Genomic DNA, 19,163 nt, shown 5'->3' with positions numbered 1-19,163 from the left:
CTCGCGCGCAGAAGCAAACGCATACGCAATTCCCGCCCACATATGTAAACGATGTTCAAACCATACATGTGAGGTATCGCCGCGATCGTTAGAGCGAGAGCAATAATTTGAGCCCTAGACCTCCTCTGTAACTCTAAGCTAGTAACCTGCAGAAATTTTTTAAATGTTGCCTATGGGGATTTTTAAGTACCAATGTTTGGCGCCATTCTGTGAGCATGCGCAATTTTGAAGCATGACATGTTGGGTATCTAATTACTCGGCGTAATATTATCTTTCACATTATGGAAAAAAATTGGGCTAAATTTACTGTTTTCTTATTTTTTAGTTAAAAAAAGTGAATTTTTTTCAAAAAAATCGCATCTGGAAGACTGCTGCGCAAATATGGTGTGATAAAAAATATTGCAACGATCTCCATTTTATTCTCTAGGGTCTCTGCTAAAAAAAAATATATAATGTTTGGGGGTTCCAAGTAATTTTCTAGCAAAAAAAATGATTTTAGCTTGTAAACACCAAGTGTCAAAAATAGGCCCAGTCTTAAAGTGGATAAATGGACAACTTTGTGTAAAGCGCTACTTGGATGTTAGGCCTATGTGTGTGGCCAGGCTGTGAAAAAGTGTTACACATGTGGTATCGCCATACTCAGGAGGAATAGCAGAATGTATTTTGGGGTGCAATTTTTGCTATGTACATGCTATGTGTTAGAAATATTGCATAAATGGACAGCTTTGTGTAAAAAAAAATGTGTTTTCATTTTCTTTCCACATTTTCCAAAAACTTGTGGAAAAAAATGACATATTCAAAAGACTCATTATGCCTCAAAAATTATACGTTGGGCTGTTTGCTTTCCAAAATGGGGTCATTTTATGGGGGTTTCCATTGTCCTGGTGCTCCAGGGCCTTCAAAAGTGCGATAGGTTGTCAGGAAATTATATGTGTAATTTGTGCTCCTAGAATGCCGGACGGGGCTACTTGAATGTTAGGCCTCTGTATGTGGCCAGGCTGTGAAAAAGTCTCACACATGTGGTATCGCCATACTCAGGAGGAGTAGTAGAATGTGTTTTGGGGTGTAGTTGCAAGTATACATGTGCTGTGTGAGAGAAATAACCTGTTAATATGGCAATTTGTAAAAAAAAAAAAAAAAAAAAAAAATCTTCATTTTGCAAAGAGTTGTGGGAAAAAATGACAACTTCAAAAAACTCTCCATGCCCCTTATTAAATACCTTGGAATGTCTACTTTCCAAAAAGGGGTCATTTGGGGGGTATTTGTACTTTCCTGACTTTTTAGTGTCTCAAGAAATGAGATAGGCCTTCAGTACATCAGGTGTGAGCAAGTGTGATCAATTTTCAATGATTCGCACCATAGCTTGTGGACTCTATAACTTTCACAAAGACCAAATAATATACACTTACTTGGGTTATTTTTACCAAAGATAAGTAGCAGTATAAATTTTGGCCAAAATTTGTGAAGAAAAATGACTAATTTGCAAAATTTTATGACAGAAACAAAGAAAAATGCGTTTTTTCACGATATTTTCAGTCTTTTTTTATTTATAGCACAAAAAATAAAAAACCCAGTATTGATCAAATACCATCAAAAGAAAGCTCTATTTGTGTGAAAAAAAGGACACAATTTTTGTATGGGTACAGTGTTGCATGACTGAGTAATTCTCAGTCAAAGTGTGAGAGCGCTGAAAGCTGAAAATCGGTCTGGGCAGGAAGGGGGTGAAAGTGCACTGTAGGCAAGTGGTTAAAAAAAATTTTTTGCTCAAATGACTCCGCCAATGGCTGTTTGTCGATCCCTCTCACCGCTCGTTGAGTCACCGACCCAAAATAAAGTATCGGGAATGTTGACATGACGCGTTGCGACATACGTAGTATCTGTACTTTCGCTCAGGAAGTATTACGTTTTCAGTTTACGTTTTTTCTTCTAATCTTCTTTTTTTTTTTTTTTTTTTTTTTTTTCTTCATTTTCCATTTGATTTTTTTTTTTTTTTTCTGGTGCCCTCTGACTCGCAGTAACCTTATCTAGGTGATGATATCAACCCGCCCACGGTGTTCAGAGACTTCACCGCTGCTGTCGTAGACGTGTACATTTTAGTGACATTTCTGTTCTAAGGATCATAGCTAGGCTCTACAGTTTGTCACACGCTATGCAAATTTTTTAAAATTTATTTATTTATTTATTTATTTTTTTGCAAGCACTGCGAGAGATTCTGAGCCGGGTGGCCTAGTTATTAAACCAATCAGCCGTGACACATGAAAAAATCAGAAGTGTTCCCGTGTTTGATGTGAGAAGAGATCCTGAATCCTTCTCCAGAGAAGCATCAAATGCACCCTAGATCTGTATTGGTTTTAATAAATTAAAGCTGAAACCCATCTATTAAAAGGGGAAAAAAAAACTATATATATATATACTGTGTATGTGTATGTATATGTGTGTGTGTATGTATATATGTGTATGTATATATGTGTATATATATATATATATATATATATATATATATATATATATATATATATATATATATATATATATATATATATATAATTTAAATATTTTCCTCAATAGCCAGGATATAAATACACTTTGTTAGAATCAAATGCCTTTACAGCCCAGATATTGCATTGTTAAAGTAAAAGTGACATCATCACTAGGCTGTATATAGCTTGTGGGTATATATAGAGATAGATATATAAATTTATAAAAATTAAAAAATCAATAGCCAGAAAGAATATAAATCCACATTGCATGCATCAAATGCCAAAATAATTATAATATTAAAATAATAAAAATAATTATATAAAATAAATAATAATATGATTATTATATAATAAAATCATAGTAAGTGCAGATACATTAATAAAAATAAAATGATAATAAGAAATTAGAATTATAAAATCAATAGCCAGACAGGATATAAATCTATTTTGTGTGCATCAAATGCCTTTAGAAACCCAGATATTACCTTTTTAAAAGTAGCAGTGATGTCATCACTGTGCTGTTCATAGTCTTTGCAGAGAAATTAATAAAACAAAATATATTTATTAAATTAATATAAATTATATAATAATCTAAATTATATAATATAAATAATTATTATTAAATAATATAATCCTAGTATGTTCAGAGAAATTAATTAAAATAATAATAATCTTTTTTTTTTTTTTTTTTTTCTTATTTATTTTACCCTTATTTTTACACTATTCCCTTGTAGCGGGGGCGCTTTAATTTTTTCTTCTTTTTTCCTATTTATTCTATTTTTATTTTTACACTGTCCCTTTTTAAAAATATATTTTTTTTATCACTTTTTTTCCTATTACAAGGGATGTAAACATCGTTAAGTGGGGAAAACATGTAAACATCCCTTGTAATAGAAATAATCAGGACAGGTCCTCTTTAATGTGAGATCTGGGGTCAAAAAAGACCCCACATCTCTCATCTACATTAAATAACAAAAAAGTAATTTTTTTTCTGCAAGAAAAAAATGGGTCCCTTAAGGCCATTGGGAGGAAGTGACGTATGACATCGCTCCGGTCCTCCAAGGCCTTAGAGTTGAGTCAGGGTCAGCTTGCCCTCACTTGACTTCCTGCGTAGGAGGGGAGAGGACCGGATTGTTTTCCACGCTACCGACGGCTTCGTTAAGTGGGGAAAACAACCGGGAAACGGCGGGGTGGGCACCTCTCCTGCCGCCCATAAAAGTGATCCCGCAGCGAATCCGCCGCTGGAACCACTTTTATGTCAAAGCAGACCGCCCGCCGTTTAAAAAAAAAAAAAACAATGGGGTTATGACAGCTACAATGGGGTTATGACAGCTATCTGCTGCCATAACCCCGGTATTTACCGTCAAAGTAGCGATGTATAACTGCGGAGGGCGCTCTGGAAGTGGTTAAAAAAAGGAGGTTATATTGTACTTCCATCAAAGAGGACGGGGATCAGCATGTATTGTATAGGAAATGGCTGGATGGCGCTCCACCTGTGTTCCAGCTGACCGGAAATACGATCCAGCGATGTGCAGGAGAGCCTTGCCTCTCCGGAGACTTGCACTCCGGATTGACAGCTTATTTTGCTGCAGCCAATATCCAATCAGGAGATGGAGGGGGCGGGGCCAAGCCGCAGCTCCGTGTGTGAATAGACACCGAGAGCAGCAGCTCGGTTCAGGTGCCCCCGTAGCAAGCTGCTTGATGTGGGGGCACCTGACAGGAGGGAGGAGCAAGGAGTGCCAACGTAGGACCCGAGAAAATGAGGTTCCAGGCTGCTCTGTGCAAAACCAACTGCACAGAGGAGGGAAATGTAACATGTTTGTTTTTTTTTTTTAATGAAAAAAATAAAATAAAGCTTTACAATTACTTTAGCGGCACCCCCAAATGCGGGTAGCAGCCGTGCGTTTACCTGGCCTACCGGGATACCGGGAAATCTCCCGGTAGGCTGGCAAGTTCCCCCTGCAATGGGGCTGCTAATACCTGTGAACACATTCGGCTATTCCCGGGTAGACGGCGCATGCACGGTGACGTGTTGGCGTAGAGCGGAGCCATTTCTAAATGTAACCTCACCAAGAGGTAAGTGAGACTCCTCCACAGCCCCTGCATCTCCTCAGGAGATGCAGTGCTACGGAGATGGTACAGGAGATTCTCCTGTACCATCTCCGCAGCACTGCATCTCCTGCACTATGCCTGCATCTCCTGTACCATGCCTGCAGCCCCTGCACTATGCCCGCAGCCCCTGCGTCTCCTGCACCATGCCGGAACCCTGCATCCCCTGCACCATTCGCGCAGCCCCTGCATCTCCTGTACCATAATGAAAAAAATAAAATAAAGCTTTACAATTACTTTAGCGGCACCCCCAAATGCGGGTAGCAGCCGTGCGTTTACCTGGCCTACCGGGATACCGGGAAATTTCCCGGTAGGCTGGCAAGTTCCCCCTGCAATGGGGCTGCTAATAACTGTGAACACATTCGGCTATCTCCTGCATCTCCTGTACCATGTCTGCAGCCCCTGCATCTCCTGCACCATGCCCGCAGCCCCTGCATCTCCTGTGCCATGTCTGCAGCCCCTGCACCATGCCCGCAGCCCCTGTTTCTCCTGTACCATGTCCACAGCCCCTGCACCATGCCCGGAGCCCCTGCATCTCCTGTACCATGCCCGCACAGCCTATGACCACCTCCTGTACCATGCCCGTACTTTTACCACTTTTAACCGGAATTTGCTTATATATATATATATATATATATATATATATATATATATATATATATATATATAGCCCTATGTGCTTTCATATCTGTATTATCTATATATAATACACTCTCCAAATGTGCTGTAAAATGCATGGTTTTCCCTTTTATGAACAAGAAAATAATGGCGTTATGCGGTTGGACTGGTGTAATAATGCTATGGGGCTGATATGAAATTATTTCCAGGGCTGAATTTTATTTCCAGTCCGGCCCTGTGTGGGGGTCAAAAGGTCAGGGCCAGGATGAGTTACTGCAACCATACAAAAACACACAGAGGGCGCACCGACCTAAGTGCATTATCCTGAAACAAATAATTTATTGTATAAAAACAGGGTGAGTATTAAACTCACAAATATGGGCATCCGCAAGGGGGCAATTGCCCCCCCCCCCTTGAAATCAGGGATCGGTAAGGTGTCTGCACACTGACACTGGTCTATAAGGGACCCTGGCTGCTCTAAAGGGGGATCTATGGGGACCCTGTTCTAAAGGGGATCTACGGGGGACCCTGGCCTGTTCTAAAGAGGATCTACGGGGGACCCTGGCTTGGCCTGTTCTAAAAGGGATCTAGGGGGGACCCTGGCTTGGCCTGCTTTTTAAGGGGGATCTATGGGGACAAAAATGGGTGGGGCATGGGTGACCTTAAAACGATGCCCCCCCCCCCCAAAAAAATGTTCTGCGGACGCCCATGCTCACAAAGTTCCAATTATTAAAAGCACATCACAACATCACAAATTCCAGCATGTTCTGTCCAAATGTATATCAACGTGTACAGATACAACAGAGACTGAAGACCCACCCCCCCCCCCCCCCTGTTTAATATTTTTTATTTTTTTTTACAATTTGTTATTTTCCTACAGGACAGGGAAGGCTGCAGCACAGTGGAAGGGGGGCACACAGGGAGGATCAGGTGCAGGCAGAACAGGGAGGGGGGATCGATGTTGGAGAAGCAATTACAGAAAGGATGTCCTGTGTCTGTGTCTCTCCCTGCAGCAGCTGAAAGCTGGCAGAAGGGGGACAAACTGGCTTGCAGCTGCTGTAGAGAGCCGCACAGGGCTTCCTTCTTTAATTGCTGCTCTGCCCCGCCGCACTGATTCCCCGTGCTGTTGGGGCCCCCCTGTCTGCCTGGGCCCCCTACAGGAGGACTGGTGGTCCCCCCCCCCTTATCAGCAGCCCTGGATCACATACTAGGTAGGTGATCTGGTGCAGCTGAGCCGCCTATCTACTGTATGTCGGCAAGTGGTTACCAAAAAGCATTTTAGCCAAGATGCAGGAGACCACTACAAGCTCTTAATGCGCTGGTATCTACCCCAGTGTTGCCAACCCCCCGGAGGGAAATTTACTGGCAGAACGTCCAAAATTTACGGACGGCACAAATTTTTTACTGGCACTGCAAAAATGTACATAAACAGGCTGTTTTCAGTGCTAAACCGTGCAAATATCAATACTTAAACTATAAACATGTAGATAGTGCTATTAGCAATGTGTTTAGGTTAAACAAAAGTCAAAAACCATATTTCTCCATTTACATGAAGATCAGATTAATATAGCCCAGCCAGCACAGAGTTCCCCCATATATCAGAGTGTGCAGGATTCCCCCTTACAGTGTAACTCTGACATAAAGAGGAATGCTGCAGATCTTGATTTAAGGGGGAACTCTGATTTAAGTGGGGGCTCTGGTGACCAGAAACCTCCTTTATATCAGAGTCCACTGCATTCCCCTTTATATCAGAGTTCCCTTTTACATCAGGGTCCGCAGAGTTCCCCCTTCACACTGTAAGGGGGAGAATCCTGCAGACTCTGATGTAGAGAGGAATATCAGGAACTCTGATGGGGGGGAGGGGGGACTCTGGTGACCAGAGACCACCTTCCACAGATTAATTACACTAAGGTAAGGGGGGGATTCCCTGCTATAAGGGGGAAACCTTTATATCAGTTCCCCCTTACATTATTGTATTCACCCAGCCCTTGCATCAGTGACCTCTCCTTAGCCTGGCCTGGCAGCGCTGTCACTTACCTGAGGGTGGTCAGAGGCTGCGGAAATGATACGGAGGTGTTCAGATGCTGTGGACATCATACAGGAGGTGGTTAGAGGCTGCGAACATGATACCGGAGGAGGTCAGAGACTGCGGACGTTCTACAGGAGATGGTCAGAGGCTGCGCGGACATGGTACAGGAGGTATTTAGAGGCTGCAGACACCCCCCATTCCCCCCCAACAGTAGTGTCCTAATCTGCCCCCCTTCACCCTCCACATCAGTGTCCACCTCTGCCACCTTTTACATCACCGTCCCACAGCAGAGTCCTCCTCTGCCCACCTTCATATACCCTCTACAGCACTGTCCTTCTGTGCCCCCTTCAGCCCCCATAGTACTGTCCTTCTGTGCCCCCTTCAGCCCAAATAGTACTGTCCTTCTATGCCCCCTTCAGCCCCCATAGTACTGTCCTTCTCTGCCCCCTTCAGCCCCCATAGTACTGTCCTCCTGTGTCCCCTTCAGCCCCCATAGTACTGTCCTGTGTCCCCTTCAGCCCCCATAGTACTGTCCTTCTGAGCCCCATCAGCCCCCATAGTACTGTCCTTCTGTGCCCCCTTCAGACCAAATAGTACTGTCCTTCTGTGCCCCCTTCAGCGCCCATAGTACTGTCCTTCTGTGCCCCCTTCAGCCCCCATAGTACTGTCCTTCTGTGCCCCCTTCAGCCCCCATAGTACTGTCCTTCTGTGTCCCCTTCAGACCCCTTAGTACTGTCCTTCTGTGCCCCCTTCAGACCCCTTAGTACTGTCCTTCTGTGCCCCCTTCAGACCCCATAGTACTGTCCTTCTGTGTCCCCTTCAGCCCCCATAGTACTGTCCTTCTGTGCCCCCTTCAGCCCCCATAGTACTGTCCTTCTGTGCCCCCTTCAGACCCCATAGTACTGTCCTTCTGTGCCCCCTTCAGACCCCATAGTACTGTCCTTCTGTGCCCCCTTCAGACCCCATATTACTGTCCTTCTGTGCCCCCTTCAGACCCCATAGTACTGTCCTTCTGTGTCCCCTTCAGACCCCATAGTACTGTCCTTCTGTGCCCCCTTCAGACCCCATAGTACTGTCCTTCTGTGTCCCCTTCAGCCCCCATAGTACTGTCCTTCTGTGCCCCCTTCAGCCCCCATAGTACTGTCCTTCTGTGCCCCCTTCAGACCCCATAGTACTGTCCTTCTGTGTCCCCTTCAGATCCCATAGTACTGTCCTTCTGTGCCCCCTTCAGACCCCATAGTACTGTCCTTCTGTGTCCCCTTCAGAATCAGCCCCCACAGGCACTGTCATTCCCTGTCCCCTTTAGTCCCCACAGGCACTTTCATTCCCTGTCCCCTTTAGTCCCCACAGGCACTTTCATTCCCTGTCCCCTTTAGTCCCCACAGGCACTTTCATTCCCTGTCCCCTTTAGTCCCCACAGGCACTGTCATTCCCAATTTCCCTGTCCCCTTTAGTCCCCAAAGGCACTGTCATTCCCAATTTCCCTGTCCCCTTTAGTCCCCACAGGCACTGTCATTCCTCCCTGTCCCCTTTAGTCCCCACAGGCACTGTCCTTCTCTGGCTCTGCCGGGTCTGCCCCCTTCTTCTCACAAGTTCCATGAGTGTCCTCGGCTCCTGAATCCTGACTGTGCTCCTCTTCTCTAGCCACAGCTACTCTCACCGTGGATCCGATAGGCTCAGGCTGGGGGAAGTAGCGGCCGCGGCGGCAGTGGCGGGAACATTCTGGGCGGGCCATGGGCAAGGCAGAGGCGGTCAGGCGGGGGAGGAGGAGATGATGACGAGACTCACTGACTGTTCGAGTGTCCGGCGACGGGACCGAGGCGCACGCCGCGCATGCGCAGTCAGAATGTCTCGCCGCAGCTATCGTTTTAACGGGCACTTTTCTCCTGCTACGGGCATTTACGGGCAGGAGAAAAGTGCCCCGATTTTACGGGCTGTCCGTGAATATACGGACGGTTGGCAACACTGATCTACCCCTCGGTCACAGACTGATGCGGTCAGAGGGGCACACTCCTTCATCTTTGGTGGGAAGCCCTGTGATTTGACCTTTCTGGTTAGATATTAAAACTCAGATAAAGAATCAGTGGCGGCTGGTGCTCCATGGGCCGGGGGGGGGGGGGGTCCATGGGCCATGCGGGAGAGGAATTGCACCATAGCCCCCCCGGACCACACCGGGCCGCACACCATACCCCCCCCCCCCCCAGGACCACAGCAGGACCCCGCCCCCCAGGGTCACTCACCCTGCCTGGACATCTGGACATGTGCAGCAGCAGCAGCAAATGGCGGCGGCTTCGGCTTCTTCCCCCTCAGTCTTCTGCGTCTCCTCCTCCATGCCCAATGGCATTGCTTCTCCTTTCGGCCAATCAGGAAACTGGTCTCAGCACCCGCTTCCTGATTGGCCAGGAGGAGGATCCGTGTGACAATATTCATTTGCTAATGTCACACAACTGGGTGGGCTCACTACGCCCCGCGCCCACCCTTTTTTTAGCCTATTAGAGCCTCTGGCTGTAATCACATGGTTATATAAAAAAAGCCCCATTGAACTGCATAAAGATTAGGGGGCCGGACGCATGGATAGGGGGGGCGGCGCCCCTGCGCCCCCAATGCACCAGCTGCCACTGTAAAGAATGCTCTTGGGGTTGATATTCCGATGTCGCCGGCTCACTTCCTACTCCACATCCCCACCCTCCTGGTTAGTCGATATAAGAAAAGCGCGTTATCGCACCTCCTGAATGCGGATAAAAGACTTATTCCTATATCCTGGAAATGTCCCCAGGTGCATACTAGAGAGGAGTGGCACAGGAAAGTGGCTGAGATCAAGGAGGCAGAGAAGAGGGTGGTGATGTGTCAGGACAGGCGTGAGCGCTTTGCTACTTTGGGCTCCTTGGCTGCAACACACTGATCCAGTATAGCCCGAAGCAAAATAAATAAATAAAGCGTAGGGCTAGCATGACTGGGTAGAATCAGGGAGAGATTGGGTCAACCAGGTAGTTCTTTGGTCACTTACCCAATTGGTGATTTTCATTAGGAAGAAGGGGCTGCAAGGGGGGTCTTAAAGAAGCATCCGGGGAAGGGGAGAAAGTGCCCACCTCTACACTGGATTTGTTCATTGGTACATGGTCTTCATGACTTGGCGGTTGGGGTCTTTGGAGGCGTTTAAAAATACCTGCTGTGCTTATCAGTTTAGGGACCCATCTAAGGTATGGAGTCATCTGTGGAATGCCAGGTAATGGTTCATTAACTGGTAGGTTAAAATTGTGAGGTATCTGCAGAATGTGGAGGTCATCCCCGAGCCGGTGTGGTGCGGCTGGGGACCATGTATGTAGTTCTGCAGATACAAAGTGGATAATTGATACTTGGTGCCTCCAAAGATTGGCAACCTTATGTTTCTTGTTATTGTAGTAGTATTATTTTGGTTCCTGTTTTAAGGAATGTTTGTTATATATTGTTATTGGTTTAATAAAGGGACGTTACGGCCAATTTTATTTCAACAATGGTGTTTTGGTAGTTTTGCAGGTAGTTGGGGTAAAAGGGGTTGGGTTGGTTAGAGGTTACTTTTTTTTTTCTAACTCCGCGGTGGTGCAACAAACTTAAACAAAAAAACCCAGTAAGTGAACACAAAAAAAGGTGCATGTGAACACACACAAAAATTGCACATAGGGGTGTGCTTTGCCCATCCCAAGAAGGGGTAGGACCTCTACCCTGAACCCCCGGGGCACAAGGCTCCTGACAGGGACAAAGGGTTCCAATGATCTGCCAGGCCTTCTGCCCAGCCGAAGCCGACCCTGAATACTTGGTGTAACGGAACCACCGACCCCACACTGTACTTGTGGTCTTCCGTCAGTATACGGCTTCCTTGCAGTCATGAACATATATTGATATTCCAGCCGCCCTACATACAAAACTAACCTGACAACTTGGCTTGTACAAGTTTAAGGAACCTTCCTCTTCCATGGCCGCTGATATCTGTACCTCTCCTCTTTTGCTATCCGGACCTTGGATCCCGGTGGAAGTTTGGATGTCCCAGACTGCAGGAAGCATCCATCAGCTTACCACCAATGTAATGGATCAACTGGTACCCCGACTGGGTACCTCCGTTGATGGATGCTCCTAGTGCTTCTCGAGGTCTCCAAGCACTCCACCATATACCATAGCCACCTCAGACCCCACAAACCGCAGCAGCATGGTTGGGGTCTCCCCATCTCCTACCCACCCTGGACCTACGACAAGGCTCCAGGTTCCAGTGGGTGAACCTCTCTTTCCCCAGAGAGTGGAACAGGAACAAGCTCTTACAAGAGCTTAGTGATTATCCAAGGGAGTATGAAGAGCATGGCAATTCCTTGTAGCAGATTCCCCCAATAAGAGACAGGACTCTAGATTGAGGGTGAAGTAGAACTCTAGGTTTAATGGTACAGCTGCTCTTTTATACAGTGTTCCCCCACAAGGTTACCGCCCAGGTGGACCTTGTGGGGAACAGGGCATGAAATTCACGATCCAATAAAAACAGAGTTTTACACTGAGTCACTCCCATACAGTGTACACAATCCCTCCCCTCTGCCTGATTACATTATCATATGCAGATGAAATTGTATACAGAAACAGAATTAACCTGAACTAATTATCTAGCCATTTGGACAGAACAATGAGAGGTCATTAACATTTAACAATGGGACAGGCAAACTTAACACAATACACATCATCTCAATACACAAACAATAGGGAAAGCATTGACATTGAAGGACATGGAACAGCAGCCAATGCGATTAGCTCTTTCAATGAACATGTTCAGAATCAAACAGGAAAAGTCCTCACATATTTCTAGATACGTGGCTGAAAAATATTACTGTCCCACTTGAAGCAATTCAAACCATTATCTGTCTTTTAGTACCAGTGACGGTGGGTACTGTCACACTTGGTCGAGTGGCTCTCCCAAAGAGAGACCCCCCCCCTGGGGATAGAGGAGGAAGGAGCCTGAGGGCCACACATCCTCCCCCCTAGACTTCAGGGCAAGCCCGAGGACTCACACCCTCCATCCTAGTGAGAAGAAAACACACACAAAAGTGTAAGGTGACGAAACGTGGGAGAAAAAAAAAAATAAGTGGCCGTGAATGGTGCACTGGCCGGGCCCTGAGGTTGGTTAGAGGTTATGATGAGGGTGAGGATTACATCTGGGGTGCCTTAGTCATGACCCGATGCCATCCAGCTTGAAGGTGACTTTGTTGGAGTTGGTGGACCCCTCGTTGAGTACCTACTTGAATTGTGCTGGCATTACCTGAATTCCGTTTTCGCATTTCTGTCCAATGTTTTTCTTTCTTTTCCAGAAGTTCGGATAAATGTGGGCGAATATCTGTTGTGTTTTTGTTTATGTTCATGTTCCCTTTGTGCTATGTCCACTGCACTAGATTAGATACCTGACCTCTATGGTTCAGCTACTTAAGCCGGTTCTTCACCTTGTGGGGGCCTGGGGTGGATCCTAGTGGTGTTGCCCCTGGATGAAGGTTTGATGGAGGCTTCATAGCCCCCCTCGTCTTTTGGTGAGGCCGATGGGGTTACTCTCTGGCCATTTCATGATGAGACACCCTGGAGGGCTAGAGTTGGCCTTCAGCATAGGTCTCGTGTTTTGTACAGTCAGATTGCCTGCCTATGGAAACCCCTGGGTCAAACAAGGGGTGATCCCATCAGTTCCGATGCTTCACCATTTCCCTTCTTCCCTTTTATGCCTCATGTGTTTGTAGTTGTACATGCCGATGCATTTACCTCCGTTACATTATTCGCAAACCCTCATAAGAAGGGCATTGTTGGCCACGATGTGTTCTCTGTATTGCAAATAAAGATTACATTTTAAAAAAAAAAAAAGTTTTAGGTCTAAGTCCATATTCACACTTACAATCTGGAATTGCTGCGATTCTAAATCAGGTTGCAAAACGCTCAAGGCGGGTTTGGATGCCATTCATTTCAAATGGCACCCCAAAGGCAGTGCAATTAAATTTATTTATTTTTTTTATTCCCTGCAATTGTCGTGCGACAGAATTGTGCTGCGAAACACAAATTTAAAAATGGCATGAAGCTTGTCGCCCCAAAAAGCAGCAGGAGCTTCTTTTGGGTGACAAAACATTGGGAAGCTCATTGCAGTGAACATGCGAAATAGCGAGTGAGAACCTGAGTTCCCGCTACGTGAAGTGTGGGCGGGGCCTGAAGATTACTTTAAACCCCCCAAAACGTGATGTATTTTATTTTTAAAAAAAGCGGAGACCCTGGAGAATAAAATGGTGGTAGCTACAGTTTTTTTTTTTTATGTCCCATATTAACACAAAGGTTTAACCAGCACAAAATTTCAGTAAGAAATTCACTAGAGGTAATTGTCGGGCACACAAATGGGATATATGACCCACTTTTTTGGTAAAATTTAAAAGATGAGGGTATGCCGAGTAAATAGATACTAAACATGTTCAGCCTTAAAATTGTGCACATCTGTGAAACATCGCCAGACTTCGGTACCCTAAATTTTCAAAAGTTGACCCGCCGATACCTGCCATGTCCTTGGCCCACAGGTGGGATAGTGGAACCCAGAATATATGACGAAAGGGCAGGGCTGGCCCTACCATGGGTCCCGAAGGGTCCATTGGACCCAGACAGCACTTTGAGAGGGGCGGCAAATTGATGGCCAATATTTTGTTTTGTGTTTTATTCAGGGGCAGCCGCTCCACTGCCCTATAAAAAGGCCGCCCTGCTGCCCCTCAATACGCATAATCATAGTTGTGGGACGCAAGGGTGCTTGCACACAGTACAACTCTTCTTCTGCTCTGGTGCATGCGTAAGGCTAGGCACTGAAGACACTGGGAGCACTGGGAACACTGGGAGAGAGCAACAGAGAGGTAATAGAAGTATGTTCTGTGTGACAGGACACAAAGGGTGTCCATCATTTTTCTAGTAGTGGTTGCTGATCTGCTGGATGGCCAAATTTTGCAAAACCTGTCATGCTCAAAAATCACTATACAGCCCTAGCTTGTTATTATATTACCCTAGCCTGTCTATATACTAGCCTAGCGCACACCTATACCAGCCTAGCCTGCCCCTATACCAGCCTAGCCTGCCCCTATACCAGCCTAGCCTGCCCCTATACCAGCCTAGCCTGCCCCTATACCACCCTAGCCTGCCCCTATACCACCCTAGCCCGCCCCTATACCACCCTAGCCCGCCCCTATACTACCCTAGCCCGCCCCTATACTACCCTAGCCCGCCCCTATACTACCCTAGCCCGCCCCTATACTACCCTAGCCCGCCCCTATACTACCCTAGCCCGTCTATATAGTAACCTAGCGCACACCTATACTACCCTAGCCTGTCCCTGTACTACCCTTGCCTGTCTATATACTACCCTAGCCTGCCCCTGTACTACCCTTGCCTGTCTATATACTACCCTAGCCTGCCCCTGTACTACCCTCGCCTGTCTATATACTACCCTCCCCTGTCCATATACTACCCTAGCCCACCCCTATACTACCCTAGCTGCTTTATATACTACCCTAACCTGCCTATTAACTACCCTTGCCTGTCTATATACTACCCTTGCCTGTCTATATACTACCCTTGCCTGTCTATATACTACCCTTGCCTGTATTTTGCATATAGACAGGTTGCTGTTGAACGTAAATCTGACTTCCTGATAAATTTAATAATAGTTTTAATTATCGTGATATAAAATAATGGATGTGGGGGCCTTTTGGTGGGCATGATTTCGTTTTTTTTTGGGGGGGAGGGGGGGGAGGGGGGTGGGCGTGGGCAGTATTTAATTCTTGGACCCAGGCAGGGTCTTGGGCCAGCCCTGTGAAAGGGTCACACATTGTGGGGTCTGTAGAAGAGATCCAGGGGCCGCCCGGAATTATTTCCATCTGTGCAGTGAAAGGGTTCAAATAGAACTAAGAACAACATTTTTTTTTTTTAGTTTTGGATAGCGGAGAGGAATTAGAACCCCTATCAGGCTTTTATTGTTGTCAGATTCACTTTCTCTCTTTGTCCTGGCGATCGTTATCCCCCATTGTGGAAGCAAATCCTAAAATTTTGAGTTTTCACCAGAACAGGAATAGAGGGGAAATCTTCCAATGGGGACACTAGCTCAGGGCTTCCCATTCTTTGGAGGGATTTCCTCTCACTTCCTGTTTTGGCTGTGGGACAGGAAGTGAAGGGAAATCTACCAAATGGGAGACGGGATGGCAAAAAAAGTATCCAAAATGTACAAATTTTTTTTTTTTTTTTTTTTGCTTTTAGTTCTATGTTAAATAATCTCTCTGCAACCGGCGTGCAAAATTTTCAACTGCCGCTAATTATTGTGTATTGCCACGGCGGTATTTCAGGTAACCCGATAATTCTCGCTAGTCAGAAGACATCCGGGTTTATTTTGTATTTAACGTTCGATGTTTCTTCCCCTGTAGTAAGTCGGAGTCATTTTTCAGAAATGTGCTGTGGTTAGCCCCGAGGATCGATGTCAACGCACTTCCCCTTAGTGTGGGTTTTTGATTTAGATGACAAGCGCAGGGGGCGTGGCCGTCACAGCCAAAATCGTGCAGCTGACTTTAGTGGTGTCTGTTTAATGTTTTTTAGTTTCAGTGTCTTGGCTTGGAGGAACGAAGATCACTGAACGTCGCACTGTAACAATTGGTGATCCATGACTCGATACTTTGTATCCTCTCCGTAGTTCTCTTCTCACCATGAAGAATACTTTGTTCCTTCTGCTGCTGAGTTGGGTGAGTTGTGATATTTTATGTATTGGATGTGGTTTGTCTGGGACTATTGTATGGTAGAGGTGCCAGGCTTGGTTCACACCTACAGATGCGACCGAGCGCATGCGCGCGTTGCTGGCAGCCTGTTTGTTTTATTGGGCTGACCTATGCCCAAGAAACCCTTTTCTGAAAATGCGCCACACTAAGCAGCATGGTGCAATTAATGGCGCCACACTAAGCAGCATGGTGCAATTAATGGCGCCACACTAAGCAGCATGGTGCAATTAATGGCGCCACACTAAGCAGCATGGGGCAATTAATGGCGCCGCACTAAGCAGCATGGGGCAATTAATGGCGTCAACTCATTGTCTGCTAAAAGGCAGCGCGTTTCTGTGCGCAGCAGCAAAGCGCACAATTTTTTACGCGGTCCCCGAAACACATAGATGTAAACCTGGCTTGAGCATTTGTGTGGGCGCCCCGGGTCACTTTTGCTTTAGTTAATTGATTTTCTAAGGAAGGGGTCTCCAAACTGTGGCCCAGAGGCCGGATGTGGATTTTGCTTGGCTTTATCTGGCCCTTGGGGCACTTTTCCTTACAATGATTCAAGACACTAATCATGCCACTGACACCCACAATGGGGCAATATTCCTAGTACTGACCCCAACAATGGGGCAATATTCCTAGTACTGACCCCAACAATGGGGCAATATTCCTAGTACTGACCCCAACATTGTGGCAATATTCCTACTACTGACCCCAACATTGTGGCAATATTCCTACTACTGACCCTAACATTGTGGCAATATTCCTACTACTGACCCCAACAATGGGGCAATATTCCTACTACTGACCCCAACAATTTGGCAATATTCCTACTACTTACACCAATGATGGGGCACTATTCCTCCCACTGACACCAATGATGGGGCACTATTCCTCCAACTGACACCAATGAGGGGGCAATATTTCTCCCACTGATGCCAACAATGTGGCACTTTTCTTCCCACTGACACCAATGATGAGGCACTTTTCTTCCCACCGACATCAACGATGGGGCACCATTCCTCCCAATGACAGCAATGATGGGCCACTATTCCTCCCACTGACACCAATGATGGGGCACTATTCCTCTCACTGGCACCAATGATGGGGCACTATTCCTCCCACTGACACCAATGATGGGGCACTATTTCTCCCACTGATACCAATGATGGGCCACTATTCCTCTCACTGGCACCAATGATGGGGCACTATTCCTTCCACTGGCACCAATGATGGGGCACTATTCCTCCCACTGACACCAATAAAAAAAAGACAGACAATTTTGAAAAAAAAAAACAAAACAATATTTTTTACTTTCTGCTATAAAACACATCCAATAAAAACATGTAAAAAAAATAAAATTTTCTTCATCAATTTTGGCCAATTTGTATTCTGCTACGTATTTTGGTAAATAAAAAATCCCACTAAGTATATATTGATTGGTTTGCGCAAAAGTTATAGCATCTACAAACTGTGAGATGAATGTAATGTTTATTTTTCTTACTAGTAATGATGCCGAACAGCGATGTATAGCGGGACAGTGATATAGCGGTGGACCATCTGACACTAACTGACACTTTTGACATATTTGGGGACCAGTGAGACTAATACAGTGATCAGTGCTAAAAATATGCACTGTCACTGTACTAACGACACTGGCTGGGAAGGGGTTAAACATCTAGAGGGATCAAAGGGTTAACCGTGTGCCTAGCCAGTGTTTGTGTTCTGCATGAGGTGCTTTTACTAGGGGAAGAGATGGATTTAATTCCCTGCTTTGTGGGGAAAGAAAATCTATTACTTCCCTGCTGATAGGCAGGGCTCTGTCCTGTGTAAATTCATGACGATCGCTGGGTGCCGGCTGTAATCTATTGGCCGACACCCAGTGATCGGCATCTGCTGTGTTTAATCATAGCATGGCTGGGTCCCGGTGGCGCACACCCCCCTATCCGGAAGTGTCAGATCATGTACTAAATACATGATCTGGCGTAGCTGAGTCGCCTATCTATGTTATACGATTGGCAAATGGTTACCAAAAACACGTTAGACCTAAGTCCCCATTCACACTTAGCGATTTGGATTTGCCACGATTCTGCCCGCAGTTCTAAATTATGTGGCGACCGGTGCAAACGCGTAAGGCGAGTTTATTCTAAATGGCACCCTCCTAAAGGCGGTACGAATTTGCTGCAATTGTCGCGCGACCGAATTGCGCTGCGATCGCGGTGAAACACGACTTTAAAAATGGCGTGAAGCTTTTCACCCCAAAAAGCAGCAGGAGCGTCTTTTGAGTGACAAACGCGCATAGGCAGCCCATTGAAGTGAATAGGACGCCTTGTGCGTAAAACTCGAAATCGCGTGGGAGTCGCCCACACAAAATGATGTCACATCTTATCACAAAGGTTTAATCAGCACAAAATGTCAGACGAAAATAAATAATTTTCAGGCACATAAATGCGATATATTCCTCACTTTTTTGGGAAAATGTAAAAGATGAGGTTATGCCGAGTAAATAAATACCAAACATGTTAAGCCTTAAAATTGCGCAAATCTGTGAAACGTCACCAGACTTCGGTACCCTAAATTTTCAAAAGGTGACACCACTTCCCAGCCATAGAAAGCCATAGAACGTCTTTGGGTTGAAGTGGATAAATCATATAGTGGATATAGATATATAGTGGATAGTCATATACAGTATCTCACAAAAGTAAGTACACCCCTCACATTTTTGTAAATATTTTATTCTATCTTTTCATGTGACAACACTGAAGAAATGACACTTTGCTACAATGTAAAGTAGTGAGTGTACAGCTTGTATAACAGTGTAAATTTGCTGTCCCCTCAAAATAACTCAACACACAGCCATTAATGTCTAAACCGCTGGCAACAAAAGTGAGTACACCCCTAAGTGAAAATGTCCAAATTGGGCCCAATTAGCCATTTTCCCTCCCCGGTGTCATGTGACTTGTAAGTGTTACAAGGTCTCAGGTGTGAATGGGGAGCAGGTGTGTTTAAATTTGGTTTTATCGCTCTCACTCTCTCATATTGGTCACTGGAAGTTCAACATGGCACCTCATGGCAAAGAACTCTCTGAGGGTCTAAAAAAAAGAATTGTTGCTCTACATAAAGATGGCCTAGGCTATAAGAAGATTGCCAAGACCCTGAAACTGA

The 19,163-nt window shown here is 45.7% G+C and overlaps 1 protein-coding gene across 1 annotated transcript in view; it reads left to right on the top strand.

Annotated features, from left to right (window-relative positions):
* The first annotated feature begins 15,844 nt into the window (after positions 1-15,844).
* Positions 15,845-19,163, top strand: part of TNFRSF25 (TNF receptor superfamily member 25) — an 83,257-nt gene continuing 79,938 nt past the window's right edge. The window contains exon 1 of the mRNA XM_082274047.1: positions 15,845-15,980. Coding sequence (XP_082130173.1) covers positions 15,945-15,980 — 36 coding nt within the window. The 5' untranslated portion in view covers positions 15,845-15,944. The remainder of the gene's footprint in view (positions 15,981-19,163) is intronic.

This window comes from Pelophylax lessonae (genome assembly GCF_965119305.1).
Source record: "Pelophylax lessonae genome assembly, chromosome: 12".
NCBI lineage: Eukaryota > Metazoa > Chordata > Amphibia > Anura > Ranidae > Pelophylax > Pelophylax lessonae.
Note: the sequence above shows the minus strand (reverse complement) of the source record. Positions and strands in the feature narration are given on the sequence as shown.